Here is a 24,321-nt window from a genome sequence, read left to right as displayed (position 1 = left end):
ACATTTTTTGTACTTTAGTGGATTTAATTCTATGAATATCTAATAAACCGAAATGAAGGAGGTTTTTCAAATTTTATTTTTTTTAAAAGAAAAAATAATAATTTCTTAAAGTCTTGTTGCAATTTAATTTTAATTTAAAATTTTAAGTAATTAAATTTGTCATTTTTATTATTTTTGGAAACACCTTTCATTATTTCGTTGAAGTACACATTTGAAAAAAAATCTAAATTTAATAAACATGATGACCATTTAAATGTCCGTATAAATGATTTATTTGAAGCGGGAACGATTCGCGGTTATGAATATCAAGGGTTCCGCCATTATGAATTATTTATGTTATACAATTTTCCAACGATTAGTTTCACATATCCGACGTTGGGAGCGAATCTGGTCGTAGTCAGATCCTTCAAGGAAATTATATCTGGACCGCAAATTTGCATCGTAAATGTCGCCGTTTTGTTCGTTTTTAGTGCTGGCTTGCAATTCATAAATGCAAACGTGAAAATCACAAATTAGTCATAAATCTGATACAGTTTAATAAAATCGTATTGATAACGGGTTTAAAAGGTTACCTTTTATGTATTGCGGTAATATTATTGGTTTTATGGAATGCATATATAGAGAAGTCCGTGTTTTATGTACGTCGACATGTACTGCAGATTTTTCGGCCGAATATAATTGTGGATTTATTCGTATAAAATAATTTGTTGTAATTACCCTCATTTTGTACTGAAATGGACAGGTTAATGTTTCATTCAGTTGCACAAGTTAATTTTACCTAATTTGGTGGTAAATTCTCTGGGGATTAAAAATTCTATTAATAATTTAAAAAGGTTTATTCTTTACAACGGGGCAAGTTTTGTTAAAACTTACGAGAAGTTATCGTTAAGACCTGGGGGAAATTGATGCTTATTAAAGTTCCAGGTTTTACCTCCGACGCAACCCAGTGAATTTTTTTATGCCACGTAGTTCACGGTTTTTAATTTTGCTGGTAAAACAAAAATTGACAATTCACTTCGGTATGAATTCATATAAATTCTCTAGCGTAATTCAATCAACCCATTTCAATTTTAAATCTGACAAATATTTAATTAATACATTTATTTAATTAAACCTGAATTTTTGCGATAACCGCCTGACGCATCAATATTTCATCAATGTGAATTAAATAATATACGAGGTGTCTCAAGCTCGTTGTAGTTGGCTCTTACTAGGTAGAGAAAAACTGCCTTAAGTGTCCAAAACTCAACTGCCAACAGTATTAAAAATTTATGAGAAATATCATTATATCTTAGTTATATTTATATAATTTCGAAATATCTAATTTTTTTATTATTTTAATTTTTTTCAGGTATATAGTTTATATTATATAAAAAATATCTGTAGTTATTATTGATATTATGTTATTCGAAATATGCTGAAAATCAGTTTTCAATGAATATTTCATAAATCATCAGAAATATTAAATTAAATATCTTGAAATTTATTATAAATATTGTTATACCTTTGTTCAAAATAATATAATATATAAAAAGTTTTACATGTTTAGGAAACTTTTTTTCAACATTTTTAGGACAAATTCAATTTTCGTGTCCTTTTGAAATAAAAAACTTTCACATAATATCTCGAAACTTTAAGGAAATATATTTTTTGAGATAAGTAGTTTATATTGGGTAAAAAAATATGTTCAAAAAGATATTACAACGATATTACAACGTTTTTAAGACAAGCTCAATATTGGTCTCCTTTTGAAATAAAAAATTTTCTCATAAAATCCTCAAATTTTAAGGAAATAAATTTAAAAGTAAAAAAAATGCCTGTAAAAAGTTATTACAACGTTTGAGAAAAAATAATTAAAAAAGTTATTACTTTTTCGAAATCTACTGACAATGAGTTTTCAGTATATATTTCATAAACGGTCGGAAATCATGTTACTATATTTTTTGGAAATCTGCCAAAAGTCTCTTTTCACAGATATTTCGGAGGCGCAACTTTTTTCCCAATGCGGCATTTTTACACAGCAAACTGGAGAAATAAAGCGTCCCTGTTTCCAACACAAACATGTAATTCAAAAGTTAGTGGCATCTCCTGTCACTTTGTGTGACACCTATGAATTCCACTGCAATCGTTCGTAGTAGGGACACGCAGCACACGTCCTAGCAATAAAATAAAACACACAACTTTGTATACGTGAATGTACTTGGATGACTTTTAACAGTTTACGTCTACCTATCTTACGTGATATTCAAGTTTTAATTAGAACTATTTAACTCGGAACTGGTATTTTTGCCACCACTTCCGGCCAATGCGGACGTTCCACCTCGGGGAAGTTTTAGATTAGTTTCGATTACGCCAGTTCAGTTTGTGTTGAAACAAAAACCACCGTTTTAGATCGACTGATCGAAAATAATAATGAAGCCTAAATATGTAATACAAAAAGTGCATTAGCAAGCAAAAAAATCTAATTTGTTGCGATGAACGAACAACATTTAAAGGTAGCAGAGTGTGTAATGATCGCCGCGCACAAAAATCAATCCCATCCCGCTCGCGATATAAATCACCGTAGTTTTAATTAAATAACACGGCCGACGTATAACTTAATACGGGGGAGCGATATTATTAATGTCCCATTAGTCGGAGGGGGACCCCCGGTAAATTAAACGCCATTATAAAACGATAGTTGCAAAGACATTGTCGGACGGTGGGCCGTAAACGCGGACCTCCTCGACCGGAACATTAACTCGAGATAAAAGTGGCGTCACGCGGAAAATTAGGATGCTATCGGAGCGAAAGGGCGCGGCCCCGTCATAACGTCAAGCCTAATGAAGATATCTCAATCCCGAATCAAAGTCCGTACAATCCCTGATATACGTGGATTAAGGCGCCGAAAAAAAAGTAATGCCAATGTCCCAAGACGAATTGTCCGACGAAAATGTTTGTTCGGGGAAGTCCATTTCGCCCTCTTCCAGGATTTTGGATTTACGGTCGAGCAAAAAATTTAGATTAAGATTTTATGAAGCGTATTTCACATCTTATTTTTCCTTAAGTAACGTGATTTTAATGTTTTTTAAATCCGGGGAATTGTTGACAGTTTTTAATAATTTGTGTCAAATTAATATTCATTATTTTATTTAATAAATAAATAATAAGTGGTAATTTCCAAATTAATATAAGCTACATTTTTCAAAATTTGTATATTTTTATAAAACATTAGCAATTTTTCTTATTGAAATAATTCTTAATTTATTAACTATGTTAAATAAATATTTGAACTGTATTAAATAATTTTAAATTTAATGAGATTAATCATAGTAAATTTTTAAAATAATATTTTAAATAATAAAGTAAATAAATTTCAGTTCTATAAATACAAAATAAAGTATAAAAAATTAATAGAATTGAAATAGTTATTAATTTATTAACTATGTTAAATAAATATTTGAACGGTATTAAATAATTTTAAATTTAATGAGATTAATCATAACAAATTTTTAAAAAATATTGTTTTTAATACATTTTTAAAATAATATTTTAAGTAATAAAATAAATAAATTTCAGTTTCAATTAAATAAAGTATAAAAAATTAATAGAATTGTGTCACCATTTTAGACTTCACAAGATTTTTGATTTTTCAATTTATTATACTTTTTAAAATACATTTTTAAAAATTAATGAAGTACCACAAAATACTTTTAGAAAACATTTTTAATGTTATTCCTAAATTTAATAAATACAGAAAATGTATAAATCATAAATGATGATAAATGATAAAAAAACTTGCATAATTAATTTATAATAAATTTAGAACAACCCTCAAAATATTAAAAAAAAACAGTGAAATGTTCACAATAATTAATTTAGAAGAAAATATTTTTATTAATTAAACTAAAACAATTTTATATTAATAATTATTACTTAAATAATTAATATTATAAATATTATATATTTAATTTAAATTATATATTTTATTTATTTATTTTTCAATTTAAATGTTTATTTTTAATTCTTTAAACTTAATATTTTGAACATTGATAATTTAGAATAATGATTTTGTTAATTTTAATATTTACAATTAAATTGTTTAATTTTTAAACTTAAAATTTCAAATATTTTAAATTGAATTTTAATATTGTAACTTTTTTTAAATTAAACGGTTCTTTTTTATTTTTTTTACACTTAATACAAATATTTAAATTAATTTTTACATTTTTCAAAATTCACAATTTTTACAGAATTTGTTATTTTTCAATTAATTATATTTTATAAATTATCAGAATTTTAAATTTAGAAGAAAATATTTCTGAATATTTTTTATTACATTAATAAAAATTTTAATTTTTTTATGTGAGTTATATAATTTATTTTTTCAATCTAAATATTTATTTTATTTAATATTTTAAATAATATAAATTTAAAATAATAATTTTATTATTATTATTTTATTAAATTGTTTAAATTTAATTTTTTATGATTAATATTTCAAATATTTTATTAATAAATAAATTAATGATTATGTTTAATATTTCAAATAATTTAAATTTAAACTGAATATTTATTATTATTTTTTTAATTTAAATGATTATTTTTTAATTATTAGCTAATATTTAAAAAATTATAAATTAAAATAATAATTTTATTATTTTTTGATTGAATTGTGTATTTATTTTTAATTTTTTAAACTTAATAACTCAAATAATATAAATTTAAATTATATTAAATAATTTCAAATATAATACATTTTTTAAAACAGATATTTTATTTAAATTACGAAAAATATATTTTATTAAAAAATAAAAATTTACATAATTTTTTAAATGAGATAAATGATATTTAATTACAATTATATTTAAAACAAAACAAAAATAGTTTACTTAACATCAACTTACTAATTATTTATGTGTTTATATAATTTTCAATTACAAAATTTTTTTAAATTAGAATAAAATATTTTTGTGAAATAAAAACATGATAAAATATCGCATTTTACATGAACTATATGCGTTAAATAGTTTAAATAAAACTAATCGAAATTACTTGTTTTATGAAGTAAATAAATATAAATTTCATTTTAATTTAAAATAATATTTTTACATTTTTATATGAAATAAAACATCAGTTCAAGTTTCCCTCCGAGAACCGATATATCCGCACCCTTAAAAATTGCATCCAATATCCACCCTTCGGCACGCCAACCCCGGCATCACTGCAGTCATCAGTTTTTCCAGGCGGCTAAAATTTCGAGCGCGGGTAATTTTTCCCTGCGAAAATCGCACTCATTTCTCAACATCATCGCGTATCTATCCTGTGCGTATAATTTGTATTTATCTGGTCTTTTTCCGTCGGTGTTATACAGTCATACAGTTTATACAGTTCTCGGGCGGCTGGTAGTGTTCCCCAGGCGACGATCCCGTAATCTTTCCCTCTGTATTCTTGGCCCCGCTTATCACTTTAACCTCGACTTCGAGGACTACCCTTAAATATGCTTTTTAACTTTAAATTATTTTAACACTTTTTTACAGTGCCAAATCGTTATGAATTTTAAAGGAGATAAAACCGTTTGCTGTACTGGTGGATGTGGAGGTTGTTTTTTAATAAAATTGAACTCGATCTATTAACGTTAATATTTCATAGGAACTGCTGCATGAGAGGATAGTTTTGCTTATGGGTAATAAACGTCCCATTTATCAAGTTTTCAATTTATTTTGTAATTTAATTATTTAAAATTGACTATAAAGGTTAATTTTTATAGCTTATATTAGCATCCGTTCGACGTAAGAGGATGAAAACGATTAAAAAAGCTATTAAATTTAAATTAATTAAACCAGTCACACACAAAGTCTGAGTAAGAATCAGGATATACGGGCATGACGTACATAAACGTATGTGGTAAATATTGATTTAACAAAATAAAAATAATAAAATACGCTTATAATTGATTCACAAAGATAAAATAAATTTTATGGGTTCCGGGACAATAAACTGTATCATTTCAATTCAATGCTATATTTATTCTTTACAACCATTAGGGGTATCACCAAATTGAATTTATTTAACATAATGTTTATTTTAAAAAATAAAAATAAAAAAATTCGAGTAATGAAGATAAATAATTATTGTTGGGAAATATGTATGTTACGGCCAGTAATTTTATTCGAGACCCATGGTCATAACAATATCAATTTTATTTTATTATCGTTCTACAAGAGATTTGCCTGAAACATTTTCGGACCCTTGGAGCATAAATTTCAGGTAATCTTGTTTTCTTTATCATTATTAGGTAGTTTGAAATTACACTAGGCTTTAAAACCGAACGGCAACAATTTTGTACGTATAAAATTACCTAAAATATGAGACAATAAAAGGTATCCTTTTACAAATATCATAAATTGCTAAAAATATATTATAGTGGATTATTTTAAAACATTAATAAAAAGTTCCTATATATAATATGTAGTTAAATTAGAGAAAAATCATTTATATGTATTAATTTTAAAATATTATTTAGGATATTATATAATATATATTATTTGTAATACTATTAATACATATTTCCTCAAATATTTATATTCGTTTTAAATAAATGATTTCACTTGTCATGAAAAATATTATAAAATTATAATTTATATATTTTATTGTAAATTAAATCATATAAAATAAATTAAAACGTATGAACTTAACACTATTTCAATCAAGTAATACTTCCATTATTTTTATTATAAAAATTTTAATTAAATAATTTTAACAAATATATAGTGGTTGCCAATAGCACAAAATTTAAACTTAAACAAGTATATAAAATATATTTCAATATTCTCTGCGTTTTTTTTTTAATTTTTTGTTACACATCTTGAAAACGACGGAGATGTTACTTTAAAAGTATGTTTTAGTCTGATTTGGTTGGCCAAAAAATAGTATATTTAAATATATTTACGGCACAATTTAACAATCGTTTTAATAACATTTGATGCTCCCGAAAAATGATTTACGAAATTTACATATATTTTTCTTATATAACTGTAAGTTTTCAATATATTGATAAAATGGAAAGAACGAATAGTTGTAATATAAATCTGGAACAAATTTTTATTTTTATAGACTGTAATGTTTAAATAAATAAAATGTAGTGATTAATTTAAAAAATACTTATTATATATAAATACTCATTTAACTATATTATTATTTTAATTAAAATTTTTGTAAAACGATACAAAATAAATAGTAAAAACCCAATAAAAATAATATATACTCAATTGCTCCTATACTCCATTCAAACTAGGTTTGGAATAACAAACAATTTTAGATATTTTATACTATGAATATTTCCTCAAATGTATATATCCGTTTTAATTAAGCATATTATTATTATAAAAATATTATAAATTGAAATAATATTATAATTTGTAAATTTTATTGTAAACTAAGTTAAATAATTTAAAAAATTTTAAATTAACTCTGTTTTAGTTAAGTAATACTTTCGTTATAAGTTTTATTAAGCATAAAAATTTTAATTAAATACAATTGAATCCTGTCTTAATAAATATATTTTCAATAATTTGATAGTTTTTTTTTGTACCAATTCGCGATTTGATCAATTTCCTGATGAAATCTTTCGCTAAATTCGTTAGAATCTGCACCTAAATTGTCAGGATAGAATTCCAAATGGGGGTGTAGAAAACGCAACTTAAGTAACATGTTGTAACCTGACTTTCAATTGGTAAAATTCTTCAAATAGATCTTTATAATTTCCAGATATCTTAGAAACTAGGAAGTTGTTACATACTTTTTTTTGAAATTGTTCATACTTTATATTTTTTCACGAAAGTTCTGGAATTCTAAAAGGTTCTAGTATTTGCAGTCGAATGAAATAAAATTTCTTGTAACTTTTAGTCCCAAATGAAAAAAAAGCATTTTCTATTAAGTTTAGTAACAGTTTTATAAGCAAAAAAAGGTAATATGTTGTTACTGTTCTCCAAATTTAACACAAAGATTTCTTTGTATATTCTTAATAAAAATTTACATTCTTTCAAAATCTGAAGAAATAATTTTCAAAGTCAATAAATTAAAGTAGAAAGGATGAAATATCCTAATTGAATAATGAAATATTAAATTAAAAATTTCCATTAAACTTCAAACTTAATTTAGTCGATTTTAAAAATTAACAACTTAATGGATTGGTTAATTGCATTAAAATAAAATCAATTAAAACGGCGGCCTGCCGAGTTTTTGTCTTCTCCACCAGAAGGTTTCTTTCCAACACAACCTCGCTAAAACCAGTCTCCCCTCCGAAGTCATCGTCATTACCGGCGTGCAAATCGCCCCATGACTAACAAAAAGTCTTAACTAATCGGCTCAAAAGACAAAAAAAACGTCTGCATCCACTCTTCCGGACGGCGATCTTCGTTGTTCACAATTACCTCATTACGCCCCACGTCTTGATTAGAACCCGGCCAAACTGGATGTGCGGGGCGTGTACGCACTTGGTATGCAACGGGGAATCTTTTAATTCACTTTATAGAGCACATGAGCCGTTGATTAGGTATTCCGGGGGTCGCGCCGCCGCGGATAATCTGTTAAAATAAACAAACGTGTCCAGATGAGTGTGGCGGCACGTAACTTGGCCAGGGGTCAAGCCCGACCAAATGCAATTAGTGCCTTGCCATGGATCAAGCAAACTTCTAATTACTGGCCGGCTCTCTAATTACTTTTAGTTAGATATAGTTTTGAAACATTTTCATATCCGACGCGTAGGGAAGGAAGTTCGACGGTTATCATCGCCCGGGATTCGGACACATAAATAATTTAGCGGGCGTGGAAAAATTGCCCCCATTACATTCGAACGAGGCGTAATGTTAAATAAAATTGAAAACTATGAGATATCGCCGTCCTCTCCGAAAACCAATTCAATAATATTACGGCAATCATCAGTTTTTTCCAGGCAAGTGGGCAAAGTGCGATTGCTATATTCATGAGGACGACGGTAATTTGTAAAACGCACCCCATTTTTCCCCCCCTGGAAGTTCTGACGATATATTCCTATATTAGGTCTAAAACGGGATATTATCGTGCACTTATCTTTGCGGGTAGTTTGACGGGAACTAAATTTATGCTTTGTCTTTTGGGTCGCATAATTCCACTCCGTATTCCCTCTACTTTCCAACTGTGATATAATAATATTAATTTCGCCCCGACAGTAACGCGTCTCAACGATTTAATCAAATCGAACTAAATAATCATAGGTATGTATTATTGTTGTTTGCTGTATGTTTTAGGATTACACTTCCTACATAATTCCATCGATTCATAATTAAACAAAGCTTGATGGGTGGCACTTTGATTCGGTTTTCCAACTATCGTTCCCATTGTAGATAAAGCCGAACCGGCTTTTCATTCAGGATTATCCAAATTAATATTATGAAATTACCGCAAGTCTTTGTTGTTCTGTTCATTATAAGTTCGGTTTATTTAATGTCGACTCTGAACCTACCATCATAATTAGATATGCAATCCGCGTTGATTATAACAAAAAAAACCCTCATTATACGTCTTTGTAATCCAATTTGCGCCCGTATATGCACACCAGTTGATTGTTAATTGTGATTGTCAATAGAAAGGTGGTAAGTTTTAGATAATCACATTTTATGTGACACTTTAATCAAAGAATAATTGAGTATATTAAAATTAATGCTTCAAACTTTTTTTAAATGGTTTTAACATATTAATTTAATACTTCTTTATTTCACAAGTATATAATAATTAAAAATAAACTTTTGGGATGTATTGTTAAGGGTGAAGTCATAATTATGGTTTTAAAAATTTTAGTTTTTTAATTTTCACAATTACACAATCTTATATCTTATGTAAAATAAAAATTAGAAAATTTAATAAACCATTTGTAAAATATTACACTACATATTTGTATTTAATATTATTTTTATTTATTTATATATTTTATAGTATTTTAATATTTTTGTACCACTTCTTTTAAAAAAATTCGATGTTTTCGTCTACTTCTACTTCTAAAAATTATTAAATGTTACTACAGGTGATCAATACCTTCATAATATTGTATTAATTCTTCCTCAAATTTCGTTTTAATTGATTGTATTCATTTGTTCTGAAAAATATTAAAAAGTAAAATAATATTATAATTTATATATTTTATTATACTAAATTAGATTATGTAAAATAAATTAAAAATTATGAAAGCACAGTTTTAATCAAGTAATACTTCCGTGATAAATTTTATAGGTTTAAAAGTTTTAATTAAACACAAATGAACGTTATCGAATTATCTAGATAAATATATTTTCAATAATTTAACGTTATATTTTAAATACATATTCTATCTTTTGAGGTTTTTTGTCGCTTTTTCAGTGCTTTTTTGAACCTACTATATAATGTGCTGATGTCAAATATGAGCTTAGTTTTTAACTGTAACTGATAAACTTTTAGAAAAGGGAAGGATAAAATCACTTTTTTACATAATATACTTCAGTTTGTATTAAAAAAAGTATAATTCAATCATACAAATTGGTTTGGTCTAGCATTAATTCAATTCGATGTTTGAGGTTCATTTTTTACTATGCTGATTCTGTCTTTTATAAAATTACAGAGGAAATCTTTCGTCCAATTTGTCACAATCTGCATCTATATTTTCAGGGAATAATTCCAAATGGCAGTGAAGAAAAAGCAGCTTATATGGCATGTTGTAAACTTTCTTTTAAGATTGTTGAAGTTATAATATACATTTTTAAAGGCAGTTCATACATATATTTTCTTCATGAAAGTTTTAATGTTAGTTCCAAGATTCCTACTTTAACCTTTGTTTCGCTTGTACTCGTGAGAAAAAACACTCTTCTAATCATTCAAACTAAAATCATATATTTTTTTAATATAAAAATTATTAAACGTATTTGCACCGTTTTTAATTTTATTTTTTACAAATAAATTGATGATTTCTTAATAAGTAAGAATTTAATATTTTCTTTAATTTCTTTCATAATAATGCAAAGACAACAAACTTAATAATATTGGAGAAAAGTGCAGTCAATATATGTTTAATATTTCTTTCATGAAAATGTAAAAATTATTTTGAATCATTTAAGTTAGGGACAAAAAATTAAAATTACAGTATTATAGTATAATATATAAAAGTTCCTTCCAAATAATATTCAGCATAAAAATTTAAAATTTTTGTAAAATGCATAAAATATTTTTAATATTTTTTTTTCATAATTATTATTAGAATATTAAAAATACTGGATAAAATGCATTCAATATTTGTTTAATATATTTTTAATGAAAATTTAAAAAAAAATCTAATTTATTCAAATTAGGGACAAAAGACTAAAATAACATTTTGTTTTAATGTATAAAAATTATTAAACGTTTGTGTACTCATTTTGATTCTATTTTACAGAAAAATTGAATATTTTTAATAACATTATAATAATTAAATAAAGTAATAAAAAACTATCAAAAAATGTTGCGAATAATGTTCAAAAATTGAAAACAACAAATTGAAAAATACTGGATAAATATGCACTGAATATTTGGTTAATATTTTTTTAACCATATTGTTAAAGTTCTGAATCATTCAAATTCGAAACAAAAAATTAAAATATTTATGATATAATTTGCATTTATGAAAAATTTATATATTGAAAATTCAAAAGTATCCTCTCAATTTACCGAAACAATTAAAGCCACATGGAAACCACGTTCATTGTAAGATGGACAATTGAGCCTCGCAAAACTTTCTACAATAACCCTAAAACCCCAAGAACACCCAGTTTATTACTTACTCTACCATTTCGGTCGAGAAGTGCAAAATTACATTTAATTAAATTGTCTTATTAAAATATCACGACCGTATAATTTTTTTAATGTTCAATATCCAGCAGTGGCTACAACACACATGTATGTATGTATTCCCTTCACGCCAATGTGCATATGAAAAAACCATTTACTCTTGCTATATGTGCTCTTAATTAAACCGTGCTTCGTGCTAAAAATATACATTTGATATATACCGCACAGTAAAAGTAATGAAATGAGGACTTTATTCCGCGCTAATTTAACACCATACGGCACCGGAATTTTACTTTCTTATTACTGTGTCTGCACAAAAAAAATATATATTTATACGATCTTGTTAATGGGAGTACTGAATTAAATCTGTATTAAACGACTGTGTTTGTTTTTAAGCTTCACGTGGGACAAATCAGGCACGGTTCCATCTCCGTAGGTTTCTAGTATTGATAACTTAACTAAACTATGAACTTTGTCAGCCAAACTTAAACTAATAAAACTAAGTTAGAGGTAGTAAACTTCCAAAGCCGTTCTGATTGAATTTCTACCCTGTATGGTTACCCACATTATATTTGCAAATGATCGGTTCAGTCCGCACGTTATTTAATAAGGGACTTACCTCCGGGAAACTCACAATTTCGGGAAAATGCATAAGGGTCGATAATAAATAAAGTTTATTAAACATTGTTATGATGCACGAAGTTTTATTCTACATAAATTGAATTAGACTAGTATGATACATGTAAATTTCGGCGAATTCGATTCAGCGATAAACATTCGGCTGAAAATGCCGTGTGTATCATCTTGCACATGTAAAAGCACTCGTGTAACATTCAGTTTCGACTGTGGATGCATTCATAATCGGCGTGCGAAAAGGTGTAGCAACTTGTTCCAATTTACCGAACAGTGCAAATACATTTTCCAAATTAATTAGTATCTCACAGCTATGCGCCCTTGTTTGTTAGTTTGTCAGGACCAATATTATTAATTATAACTTTGTTTTGGGTTTATGGCGTATCGAGTTTACACGTGAGATGTATGTATCACTATATGAAATTATAATCGAACCTGAAACCACCGAACTTGAGTGACAAACAAATTTGAATATTTTCCTCAGTACTAGAAGAATTTATGCGTGTTTAATTTTAAAGTTGAGTCACTTGAGGTTTACTTCATATTTTATCTTAAAATAGGCTTCACACCATTTCAAAACAACGTTATATTTAAAGTAATTTCCCCATAACATTGTAATTGTTCTGTCAATAAAGAAAAATTTTCTATATTTGTACAGAGTACGAATCCACTAATACTATGTCAAATAGAAGAACTGGGAGAGGTACTAAGGTACAAATAGCAAATTAATTTTGAATTATACAAGTGACTTTATTTGGCTTTTAAAAATTGAAACAAAAATACAAGAAATGATAATTTATTTGTTGAAAATTTTAAAAACTCCATTTTGATATCAGAATATTAATAAATGGGTATTTCAATTCTTTCAAGGAAACTTTTATGGTAATGAAATTATTTATATTATTTATCAAAATGGATTGTTTCAATTAATAAAAATTTTAATAGCTTAACCGATTATACAATTTTAAACCAAAAGGACTCGATGACAGAGGTACTTTTAATGACTAAGATACGCCAACACTCCATTATTAGTATAAGCATAAAATTTAATTATAAAAACGATAGAACATGTCAATAAAATTATATGGAGTTATAAAAGTTACAACAAGCAAATATTACAAATAAGATTGTTGTATGCAGATGTGCTTTTGGAATGTTAGACAGAATATTATTTTTTACAGAAGTCGAATAAAATTGGCTTTGGTGGAATATATTCAACTAGTTTAATACTACTTAAAGTTATAAGAAAGTCAAATATAAAAACTGCGTTTCATCCATATTAAGAACAAAAAAAAAATATGTTTCACAAGGAACGGTGCTGAGCCTGTTTTGTTCATTTTGCACATAAATAATCTTATGGAATACTAGATATTTTAGATTTAGAATATTTTTGTGTAATTTTACAAGTTTTTATTTCTTATGAATTTGTATCATTTAACTTTTATATTCTATATTGCATTAGCGTGTGCAAGATAAAATTATTAATATTTCTTAAATTTAGTCAGGAATAGACGAAGCAATTATGAAAGTGTCAGCTAGACTTGATCTTAATCAGTTGGAGGAAGATTGGATACGGTCATAAATAATATTTTCTTAATAATAGAGACGTGATATGAACATGTATCATTCAGACCATATGTGTTTGCAATTGTCGGTTGTAAATTCACATTTACGGCCGCCATCGGATGAAAACCCCGACAGTCTTTCTAGCAACTTGGTAAGTCAATAGGTCAAGTTTTAATGTAGTCTGGAGTCGCAGTCGCCCCGATGCGAAATTTTTATACAATTCTCTCCCGTAGATCAATATTGTCAAACAGTAAAAGTCATATAAAACTTGCGAAGTGATTTACAGGGCTTGTATTTTCTATATGTCACAATGCATTTATTGACACTTAAAGTTGCTGTAACAAATAAAGGACTAAAGGTATGCAAATGTCTTGACACAATGTTCTTCTATAGTAATAAGAAATAACCTTCGATGTTACCTCATGAACGAAAATATTCAAGGGGAAATATAGGTAATAGATTATCTATTATAATTAGAACATTGATAGATGATAGATGATTGATAGGTCAGAAAAAATGATGTGAGACATAACTAAAAATAGAAAACTGGTTCATCATTGTTACCAAGTATGACAATGGTTAACAAGACTAATTAATTTATGATCCTATAAATAATTTTGCCACAGTACACATTAAAGAGAAATGCTGCAAAATTGTTTCACAAATTAATACAGCAAACTATAATAAAATACATTGTTTGGTGGCCTAAATAAAAAACTTTGAATTAACTGCTTTATTAATAATTGGCGGACAACACAATAAAGCATAAAATGATGTAAAAGAGCAATTTTTCATTATACCACCATGAGGTTTATAACCGTAAACTTTTAAAATAGGTAATTTAATATTTTTTATATTTCTTTCTTAATTCTTATATTTCATGTATTTAATTTTTAAAATTTTGTCAATTTAATTTTAATTTTTTATATCTAAATATTAATTTTTTTTTTTAATTTTAATTACCAATTTTTATAAATTTAATTGTTTAATAATAATTTTTGAATTTAAATTTTTATTATTTTTTATAATATAATTGGCAATATTTTTTATTTATTTTTAATTTAATTTATTAATTTTAATTTTTTATTTTTATTTTTTCTTAACTTTGTTGAAATTACTAATTTTATTTTTTTTTAAGTTGATTAATTATATATAGTTATTTAATTTAAATTGTTTTAATTTCATAAATTTTAATTCAATAAATTTTTTAATCTTTTAAAAACATTTTAAAAATTTTAAGTTTATCAGAATTATTTAATTTATTTTTATTTTAAATCTTACATATATAAACACTATTTTTTTTAATTTATTTATTACCATGATTTTTTTATTATTTTAATTTAATACTATAATTATATATTTTTTTTAAATATCGTATTTCAAAATTCAAAAAATTATTTTTTTATATTGACTAATTTAACAGAAATCGGCTAAAAAAGTAATTAAATAAAAAATAGACAAATCTGTTAGAAATTAAATAAATGGGATAGGTTGTTATTAAGGAAAAATCTGTTAAAAAAATTAATTTTTAAAATAGGTGTAAAAGATATTTTTTAATTTTTTCATAATAATGAGAAAACTAAAAATTTGTAAATTCTGGATCAATGTAAAAAAATCTGAATCATTGAAATTGGGGGCAAAAAATTTAATAAATTATGATTTTTATAAAAAAATTATGCCTTTTGAATGAGATTTCCTGAAAATGATCCTTTTGAAAATCGATAATTAAATTTAATAGGGCAATTTTTCATCGCATCTATATAAAGTTCATAAACTTTGGAGTAAATAGGTTATAACATTTTACCCATCTACACCACGTTGTTGCAATAAGTTGAATGAGATTGTGAGTAAAAACGACCATTGTAAACAACTTGCAAATTGGAGTAGTTGATTCACAATTTGATCATTTTATGTTACTATGTGGGTTGTGGAAACTGAGTCATAAATAACCATCATTATATTATGGTTACTGGTTCAAGCAGCCACAGTGTGTTCAGGCAGAAAATTACAAACGACGTTTGTAATGTCATCATTTGCCTTGTTACACATTTTGAAAAGGAAGTAACGGTAGTATGGGACACCCAACAAAGGGGTATACATTCGGCAAACTTTCAAAGGATGGAAGTAAAAGATCTTACACATTATGAAAGCGTCTTGTTACACTAAACAGTGTAACGTATAGCTTTGAAAATATAGTCACTATGTTTTTTAATGAAATTTTATTTCGCTAATTATTTTCGTCTGGTCAAGTATCAGACATAAAAAACGAATATGGCATGAAACGATTACATTGTAGGTGGAGGTGTATTTAAGCCCTTGGCAATTTTCATTAAACCGAAATTAGACTTCTTTATTGGTCAGAATTAACTATTCCGCCAACTACCCAATTGCAATATAAAATGTAGTGCACTTGCCATACGGTTGTCATAAAATTCATTAACTACATAGTTGGTATCCAGACCGCGCTCCACTCAAGTTTCAATTGTTCCCTAATGTTCCATACATTCGCAATAAAAGGACGATATTCGGTTTGGAAACGTGTTCTATTTGTTTTGCTGATATCACTTCTCGAATTTATATTTTGCGGTTGATTGTGGTGTAAACATCGGGATTAAATTTAACTTGGGGACCGTTCACGTTCCCTAACGATTTTATCTGTCCGCCGTCTTTCTGTTAGTTTCTGCCGTTATCATAGCGAAGCATTAAAATAGTTTCTTAACAGTTTGCTAAGAGGATAAACAAACTTCATAGACCTCATCTACTTGTGTGCTTAAAGGAACATCGAATTGACATTCGACAGCATTAGAAATAACTTTTCCTGATTTCCTTACCTTCAATATTAGCTCCTAAGGCAAATGAGGGCGGCAACTCGTACGTGTCTTCGTCCACGTCATCGCCAACCACAGCACACAAGTACGGCCAATGATAGAACAAAATTAGAAAAACCAATCTGTAACAAAAATAAAACATTTTTTAGTCAAAGAACAATTATATATATTTAAACTTATTAAATGTTTAATATTCTTAAAAAACCATTGAAACCATGTAACATTTTTTCTTGAATTATTGAACAACAAAAAAATATTATAAATTGTTTAATATATAAAATATATAGTCGTTAGAAATTTATTAAAAATAAGAATATGTTAAAAATAGTGTATAAAAATTATTGACTAAATAGATGTCCAATATCAAATCTATTTTATAAAATTATTCACCTTAAAATTTTAAAATAGGTCGTTTTTTATTTTTATATTTTATAAGTCAAAAAATTTAAAAATACCGAATAAATATACATTCAATGAGTGTAAAAAATCTGTATTATTGAAATTAAGAACAAAAAATTGATTAGTAATCAATTATAGTAATAAAAAATTTATTAAAAATTAAAAAATGTTTATAATAATTCTTAAAAATTGTTGAACAAACAGAAGAAAAATATTAAATTTCTTTCAAACAATTTTTCAGTATGAAATTTTAAAATATATTTTTGTATATCTTCTATAATAATGCAAAGACAACATATTTAAAAATACAGGACAAAAATGCATTCAATATTTTTTTAACGAAAATGTATAAAAAATCTGAATCATTGAAATTAAGAACAAAAAATTAAAATCATTTCTTTTTGTATATTTTTAATTTTATTTTTACATAAAAATTGATAATTTTTTGATAATAAAAAGGATCTTTGAATAAAGTAATAAAAAATCTATTACAAATTAAAAAGTAAATAGAAATCAATTATAAAAAAATATTAAATTTAATAATAGTGAATAAAAAGCCATTTAGTATTTTTTATGCATTTCTTTAAATAAAATAACATTTTTTTAATATATAAAAATTATTAAATACTTTTATATATTTATAATTTTATTTTTTACATAAAAATTCAAGATTCTTTAATAAAGTAATAAAACATCTATTCAAAATGTAAAAAAATTAACAAAACGCTTAAATTTGTTGAGAAATCAATTTTCAAATCTCTTTCAAAAAAATATTAAATTTAATAATAGTGAATAAAAAGTAATTTAACATTTTTTTATGTATTTCTTTAAGAAAAATCACTTTTTTTAATACACAAAATATATTAAATAATTTTATATATATTTTAAGTTTATTTTTTAAATAAAAATTGATGATTCTTTAATAATAAATATGATTTAAATATGGTAATAAAAAAATCATTAATAATACTTAGAAATTGTTTTAAATTAATTTTTAAATCTCTTTCAAAGAAATATTAAATTTAATAATAGTAATAATAATAAAAAGTGAATAATTTGGATTTAAAATTTACTATTTAAATTATTAAAAATTTCAAAATTTATGGAACAATACATTTGTATTTAATTTATGTTATTTTTTCTATCTTTCTATTTTTTACCATAACATCAAAATCAATAGGCCATTTTGATTGGCTTCTTTTCAAAATTATCAGTTTTTTCCACTTTTTATAAAATATTACATCGTTTTTATTTTTATTTTTAAATGGAAGTAAATTAAACTAATTTAATTTCTTTAAAAATTTATATTTTATCACGCTATTTCGAGAAAATTTTCATTGGGTTAAAAATATTCTAATTTTTAAAACCGACTGAATTAACATGAACCAATCTGTGACAAAAATAAAACATTTAAAAAAATATTCGGGGGACATTTGATAAATATTAAATTGACTTGTTTATGGGCACGCTGGAACGAAACCGTTGATCGAGACCATTAGCCGAATCGATTTCCCGATTTAAAATCAAAGAGATTTTAAAAATACGGAGGCCATAATTTTTACTATGTTCTGTTTATGTTTCGCTAGACACTAACATTTGAATAAACATTTCCACACGCATCATAAACATGTCAACTCGTTCAGTTTTCACCGGAACCGAATAAATTTAAGTAATTAATTAGTCGTGTATTTATTTGCGAATTGCGTTTTTCCATTTTTTCCCTCGTAATTTGCACGTTGCAGTTTTAATTAGTGAAATCCCATTCCGGAATCCATACCGTGATGTGGTGTGGTGTATTTTAAAAAAAATTCTTTTCGTATATATGTTACAATTAAAGCTGCATTCCTATGTGAGCGTATCAGTGAAACAAAGACCGTAACAGTAATTAAATAAGAGAAAATAGCATGTGAGGCAACAGTATGTCTGCATTTATTATTATGTTTTTATTAGTTTGTATTTATCAGTCTGACTAACAAGCAATTATGGGATTTATATCAATGCATTAACAGTTTTAAAGGGAAAAGTTCAAGATCTGACATAACAAAGCACTTTGTTTGTGCACTATTTATTGCATATTGTTTGTGTTACGATTTAACCCAGATGTGAACATGTTTTTGTATTAATTGAAGGATAACAAACAAAAATCAATTTGCATAACGTAGCAGTCAAGAAATAAATCGCAATTTAATGAGAACTGATTAACTCAATTAGTACTGCACTCCATTGACTTAAAAATTTTATTTGGACAACCACAATGGTTGTACCAATTGAGTATAACAGATAAACTAGATACTTCTTCGTAGAATTGAGCAATAATAACACTTTTCCCATCGTAAAACTTAAAAATCTGTCTTTCACTACGACAAAACGGATTTCCGACACGCGACATCCTCGAACCTCGGTTCCGCTCCATGTACGGTTCAGATAGCGTGACATCGCCCTGCATTTATGAACCCTCCATTCATAAAATTATTGTTATGTGCTGAGAACAACCGTGACAAAGTGCCTGGGCACTTGAACGTAATTATTGAGTGGACCACCCACCCAAAAAAATACGAGACATTGTGTCTGTGTTTGTTTACGGCCCGTACAAGAGGTTTGGTGCTTTTCTTTGTGTCGTTTGAGTGACTCAAAGTGAGCACACAAGTAATTAGAATTTAATAGAATGTTTAATGAGTGTTTGGCTATTGTTACAGTAAAATTTTAAATTTCGTACTATGAAGAATGATTATAAAATGATGCAATAAATCTTGCCCGTAAAAGGTATTAAAACTGAGAAGACACATTGAATTAATCACTCGCTAAATAGATTTTAATAACGGGCCTTTAGTATTTGTCTTTCTCGGGCGGTTATTTGAGTTTTCTTCGGAGGGGCGTCATTTAAATTTAATATATTGTTACTCGATGATGTAGGTAACAATTTAATCAGGATGTAATTGGGTGTAGGACGTTGCGGCCCACGTTTAAACATATAGAAGGTAATTAAGATTTTGTATAGAATGGAACCACATTCTGGAACTGGTACATTTAAAATTTGCCTTTCCTATTTAGCTACCCAATTAGACAATGAAACAGACTTATTAAATTTAATGCACTAAATTTTATAAATTTAAATTACTAATTTTATTATTTATTTTGTCAATTTTAGTTTATTTTTTTTTAATAAATTTATCTTAATAACTTATTTTTTAATTTAAATAGTTAATTTTATTTTTAATTTAACTGATCATTTATATTGTGCTAAATAAAAAATATTTTTTTTTTAATTTTATAAATTAAAATTTATTATTTATTTTTATATACAAAATTAATTAATTTCAACTTTAAATTTTTGAAATCTCTTAAATTTAATAAATTTAATTTGAGTCATTAAGATACTAATTTTATTTTTCCTTTTTATCAATTTTTTTTATTTTACTTTTTAAATTTTTATTACATAGAAGTACTACTTTATTTTTTTTAAAACTATTAATTTTATTTATCGATATTTAATTTAAATTCATGATTTTAATTTTTTACATTTTATAAATTTTAATATAAAGTTTATATCATTTTTTAAATTAATTTAAATATCATTTATTTTTAATTTTAAAAATTTAATTTACTATTTTTTTTAATTAACTATTATCTTATTTTTTATACAAAATTAATTAATTTTAAAATATTTAAAATTTAATTAATTTTTATAAATTTTGATTACTAATTTTATCATTTTTTAATTTAATGGTTGATTTTAATTTTATAAATTTAAATACCAATCTTGAATTATTTTTTAATTTAATTGCCTAATTTCATTTTATTTTTTTAATTTTATAAATTTAAATTTCTTTTTTAATTTGACTGGTTAATTAACTTAATAACTTAAATTTTTATAAATTTTAATTTTTTTAAATTTAATTATCCTACAATATAGTTTTCTCATTTGTTTTTCAGTTAGTTGACTTTGTTTAAAAAAAAACAAAATACCGAAAAATAATTTAAAAAAGTTTTTGTATAATTCTTCCCATCAACTTTTGTTAGTCTGGCATATATTATCAATCATAAATTGCAACAATAAACAACAACCAATAAAAATGAATATACATAATTGAACAAACACAAAAACTGTTCATAAATAAGTAAATTTAAGCACCGAAAATAAACATTATTTCATCCCAATAAATGCGATTTTATGGCCTAGTCGTAAACAGACTAAAAATTATGTCCATGTCATGGAACACGAATCTATAAACAATAAATTGTACTGTTATGTAATCGAAAACATATTTCCATCTATTTTCAATTAACTTAATAATCATGTCGAAAACCGGGATTAAACTACCATTTGTTTCATTGTGAATGTTTTTCGAGTGTTTAAATCTCCGTACCTGTTATGATTTAATACGGTAGCAAATCACAAGTTTCTGCATAATTCCATATTTTTTTTGTGTTCAATCATTTTATGCACCAATCGATACGGCAATTAGATTGAAAACTTTTAACGCCGACGGCAACGCTGTATCTGAACGGCTCATCTACTTAGACACATAATTACATGCCGATGATAGAGAACCGTAGTAGAAGAGGCTCATTAATAAATTTTAAATGTCGTATAGTGATTGACGTAAATTGCCTTGTAAATGTTTTCGATGCACGACCGTTTTTCCTACTAGTTCTTGTAGCACAAACTCGAGAACCTGATTGTCGTAAACTATTTGAAACTCAACTTTCCGACTCTCCGGCACTCGTTCGTTCCACCTCTGGCAGCGTCAGAAACAAAATATTAAAACAACTTTAAATTCTTACGTAAGCTGAGGTGAAAAAAGAAAGGATGTTTTTGGTTGCCAGATGTTATTTCCGCGCGGATCACCGATCATCCCCCAAACGCTCCTTAAATTATCAAAATACAGCCGTCATTTTATTTTTTCGTGATACCACACATAATCCACGGAGATGTTTTCGTTTTGCGCCGGCGGCGATAAAATTCGCCCCCGGGTCCACGAATATATAAAACAAATATGAGTACATGTGAATAAACATGGTCGGATACAAAATGGTTAGATTCAAAGGGCCTTTTATTTTTATGCGCTTTAAACACCTACAACAACTATAAAATCCGTTTAAAAATCGCGTGCGAAAACTTTCACATGAGAATTCTCATTTGCCTTTGAATACGATATAAACTGTGGGGAGTTAAAATTACGAATAAAAATTTTGCATATGAATCGAAAATGAATTAGTAATTCTAACAAATTAACAATTTCTTATTTACGAGTTATTATTAAATAACACTAATTTACAGTCACTTTGCGACTGTGGTGTTTTTTAACGCAAAAAACCGAAAATAACAATAAACATGTTCTAACTTTGATGATTTATTTAAGCAAAAATTATTAAATTCGAATTAAGTCATATGGTTGTTATTAGGGTTTCAGGGTAAAAGAGTGTCTTCAGATAAATTAATTTATTTAAAGAATGTACCTCTCGTTGAAAAATTTTGTTTAAACATTGGATAAAAAGGAAAACGCATTTAAAAATCTTAAAAAATGTTTCCTAAACTAAACGATGCTAAGCTTAAAGAAAGAATATTTGATGGACCACAAATTCCAAAAATACTAAACGATGAGAAATTTGATCATTTGATATTGAATAGTCTGTGTGGATATATTTTAAAAGAATTGTTTCTGTTTTTTAAAAGTAGAAAACTATGAAAAACTTGTAACAAGAAGAAAGAAGTTTGTAACAAATTTAAAATAATCTATACGTTGTGGTGTTTTCGAACTTAAATTCATAATTAGGATACTTTAAACATCCCCATAGTCCTCTTACAAATATAGTCGCAATTTTTTTCTTTGTATTTGTTAAGTAATATAATTTATGTTGTTGATAACATTGGTCTGCAATTTTTTTTTCTTCCCTCTTTCTGATTTTATGCCTCATATATCATAAATTAGATATTTCTGAATATAAATATATTTTTTGAATATAAGTTTTCAATAAAACGGCTTTATTCAAATTTAAATAATATATTTCATAACTAATACAATATAAAGTTATTCTAGTTTAAAACATCAAAATTCATTAAATAGCTACGCGACAAATCGACCAACAAAAATTACTTCCCATTGTAACCTCTCTTTATGTGTAATATATCTTAATGAAACCTTTCACCGTGTTCATCTTGTACCGCTCCAAGATTGGCAGGGAAGAAATCTAAGTGTGAATGTAAGAATGAATTTCAAAGGTTTGAAAGAAATTCTTGAATGATTTCCTGGTGTGTTATTGAAAACCTTTACCACCTTTGTTCATGGCTTTTACATAATTTTTCATGAGACTTCATATGTAATCGTGGTAGAAAATTTTTTCATTTTAAACTAAATGTTCTTCTTTTATATTCCTGATTGCAGACATTGAACATGCTCTTCTTGGACAAATTTTTATTACGTAATGCTTATCCTTGCACGACTGTCATAAAAAGCAACAAAATTTAGTCTCCTTATAGTCAACTACAATTTTTACATCCGTACAGATATTCCACGAATACTGTGTGAATATTGAATTTTTTCTAATAACGACATCATATCTCCATAATTTTTCTTCGTGTCTGTTGTAAATGCGAGAAGAATTGAAGATATTTTTAAATGCGATCGAACGAAAGCACCGTTAATTAAGAAACACCGACAAAAAATTTGACCGATTAAAAATACATTTTAACAAGAATGTGATAGCAAAAATGGGTGCAAATCTGGATTCAACATGTTTAAATCCTTGAATTTATTAAAATCGCTTGAAACAAATTGGTAATTTTCAGACGAATTTTTCCGGAATCAATAGCAATAATAATTTTATCTTGTGCCTTTTGAATCGTATTGTTCCCTTCACACCCTTTATTCAGTTCATTATTTGTGATCAATTAATTTGTATTGAATCCCATTGTTGGTTAGATACACTTGTTTAAAACACATTGTGGGCGGCGTCGAACAAAAGGTTTCGTTCAGATCAACATCTCAGCGCTTGTCAATAAAGGTATTGTTTTTGAGAAGAATTAGATTCCTCCTATCAAATTGGATAGTTATCTGATCTCCACTGGAAGGAAATGCACTTG

At 26.1% G+C, this 24,321-nt stretch overlaps 1 protein-coding gene across 6 annotated transcripts in view; it reads right to left on the bottom strand.

Annotated features, from left to right (window-relative positions):
* LOC109599587 (collagen alpha-1(XVIII) chain) overlaps positions 1–24,321 on the bottom strand; it is a 233,932-nt gene that overhangs the window by 150,859 nt on the left and 58,752 nt on the right. For all 6 annotated transcript variants that reach the window (XM_049962847.1, XM_049962845.1, XM_049962850.1 and 3 more), the window contains exon 2: positions 16,842–16,960. In XM_049962847.1, the coding sequence (XP_049818804.1) occupies positions 16,842–16,960 (119 nt within the window). The remainder of the gene's footprint in view (positions 1–16,841; positions 16,961–24,321) is intronic.

Source organism: Aethina tumida, chromosome 2, assembly GCF_024364675.1.
Source record: "Aethina tumida isolate Nest 87 chromosome 2, icAetTumi1.1, whole genome shotgun sequence".
Taxonomy (NCBI): Eukaryota; Metazoa; Arthropoda; class Insecta; order Coleoptera; family Nitidulidae; genus Aethina; species Aethina tumida.
This window is presented reverse-complemented; position numbering and strand designations above follow the sequence as displayed.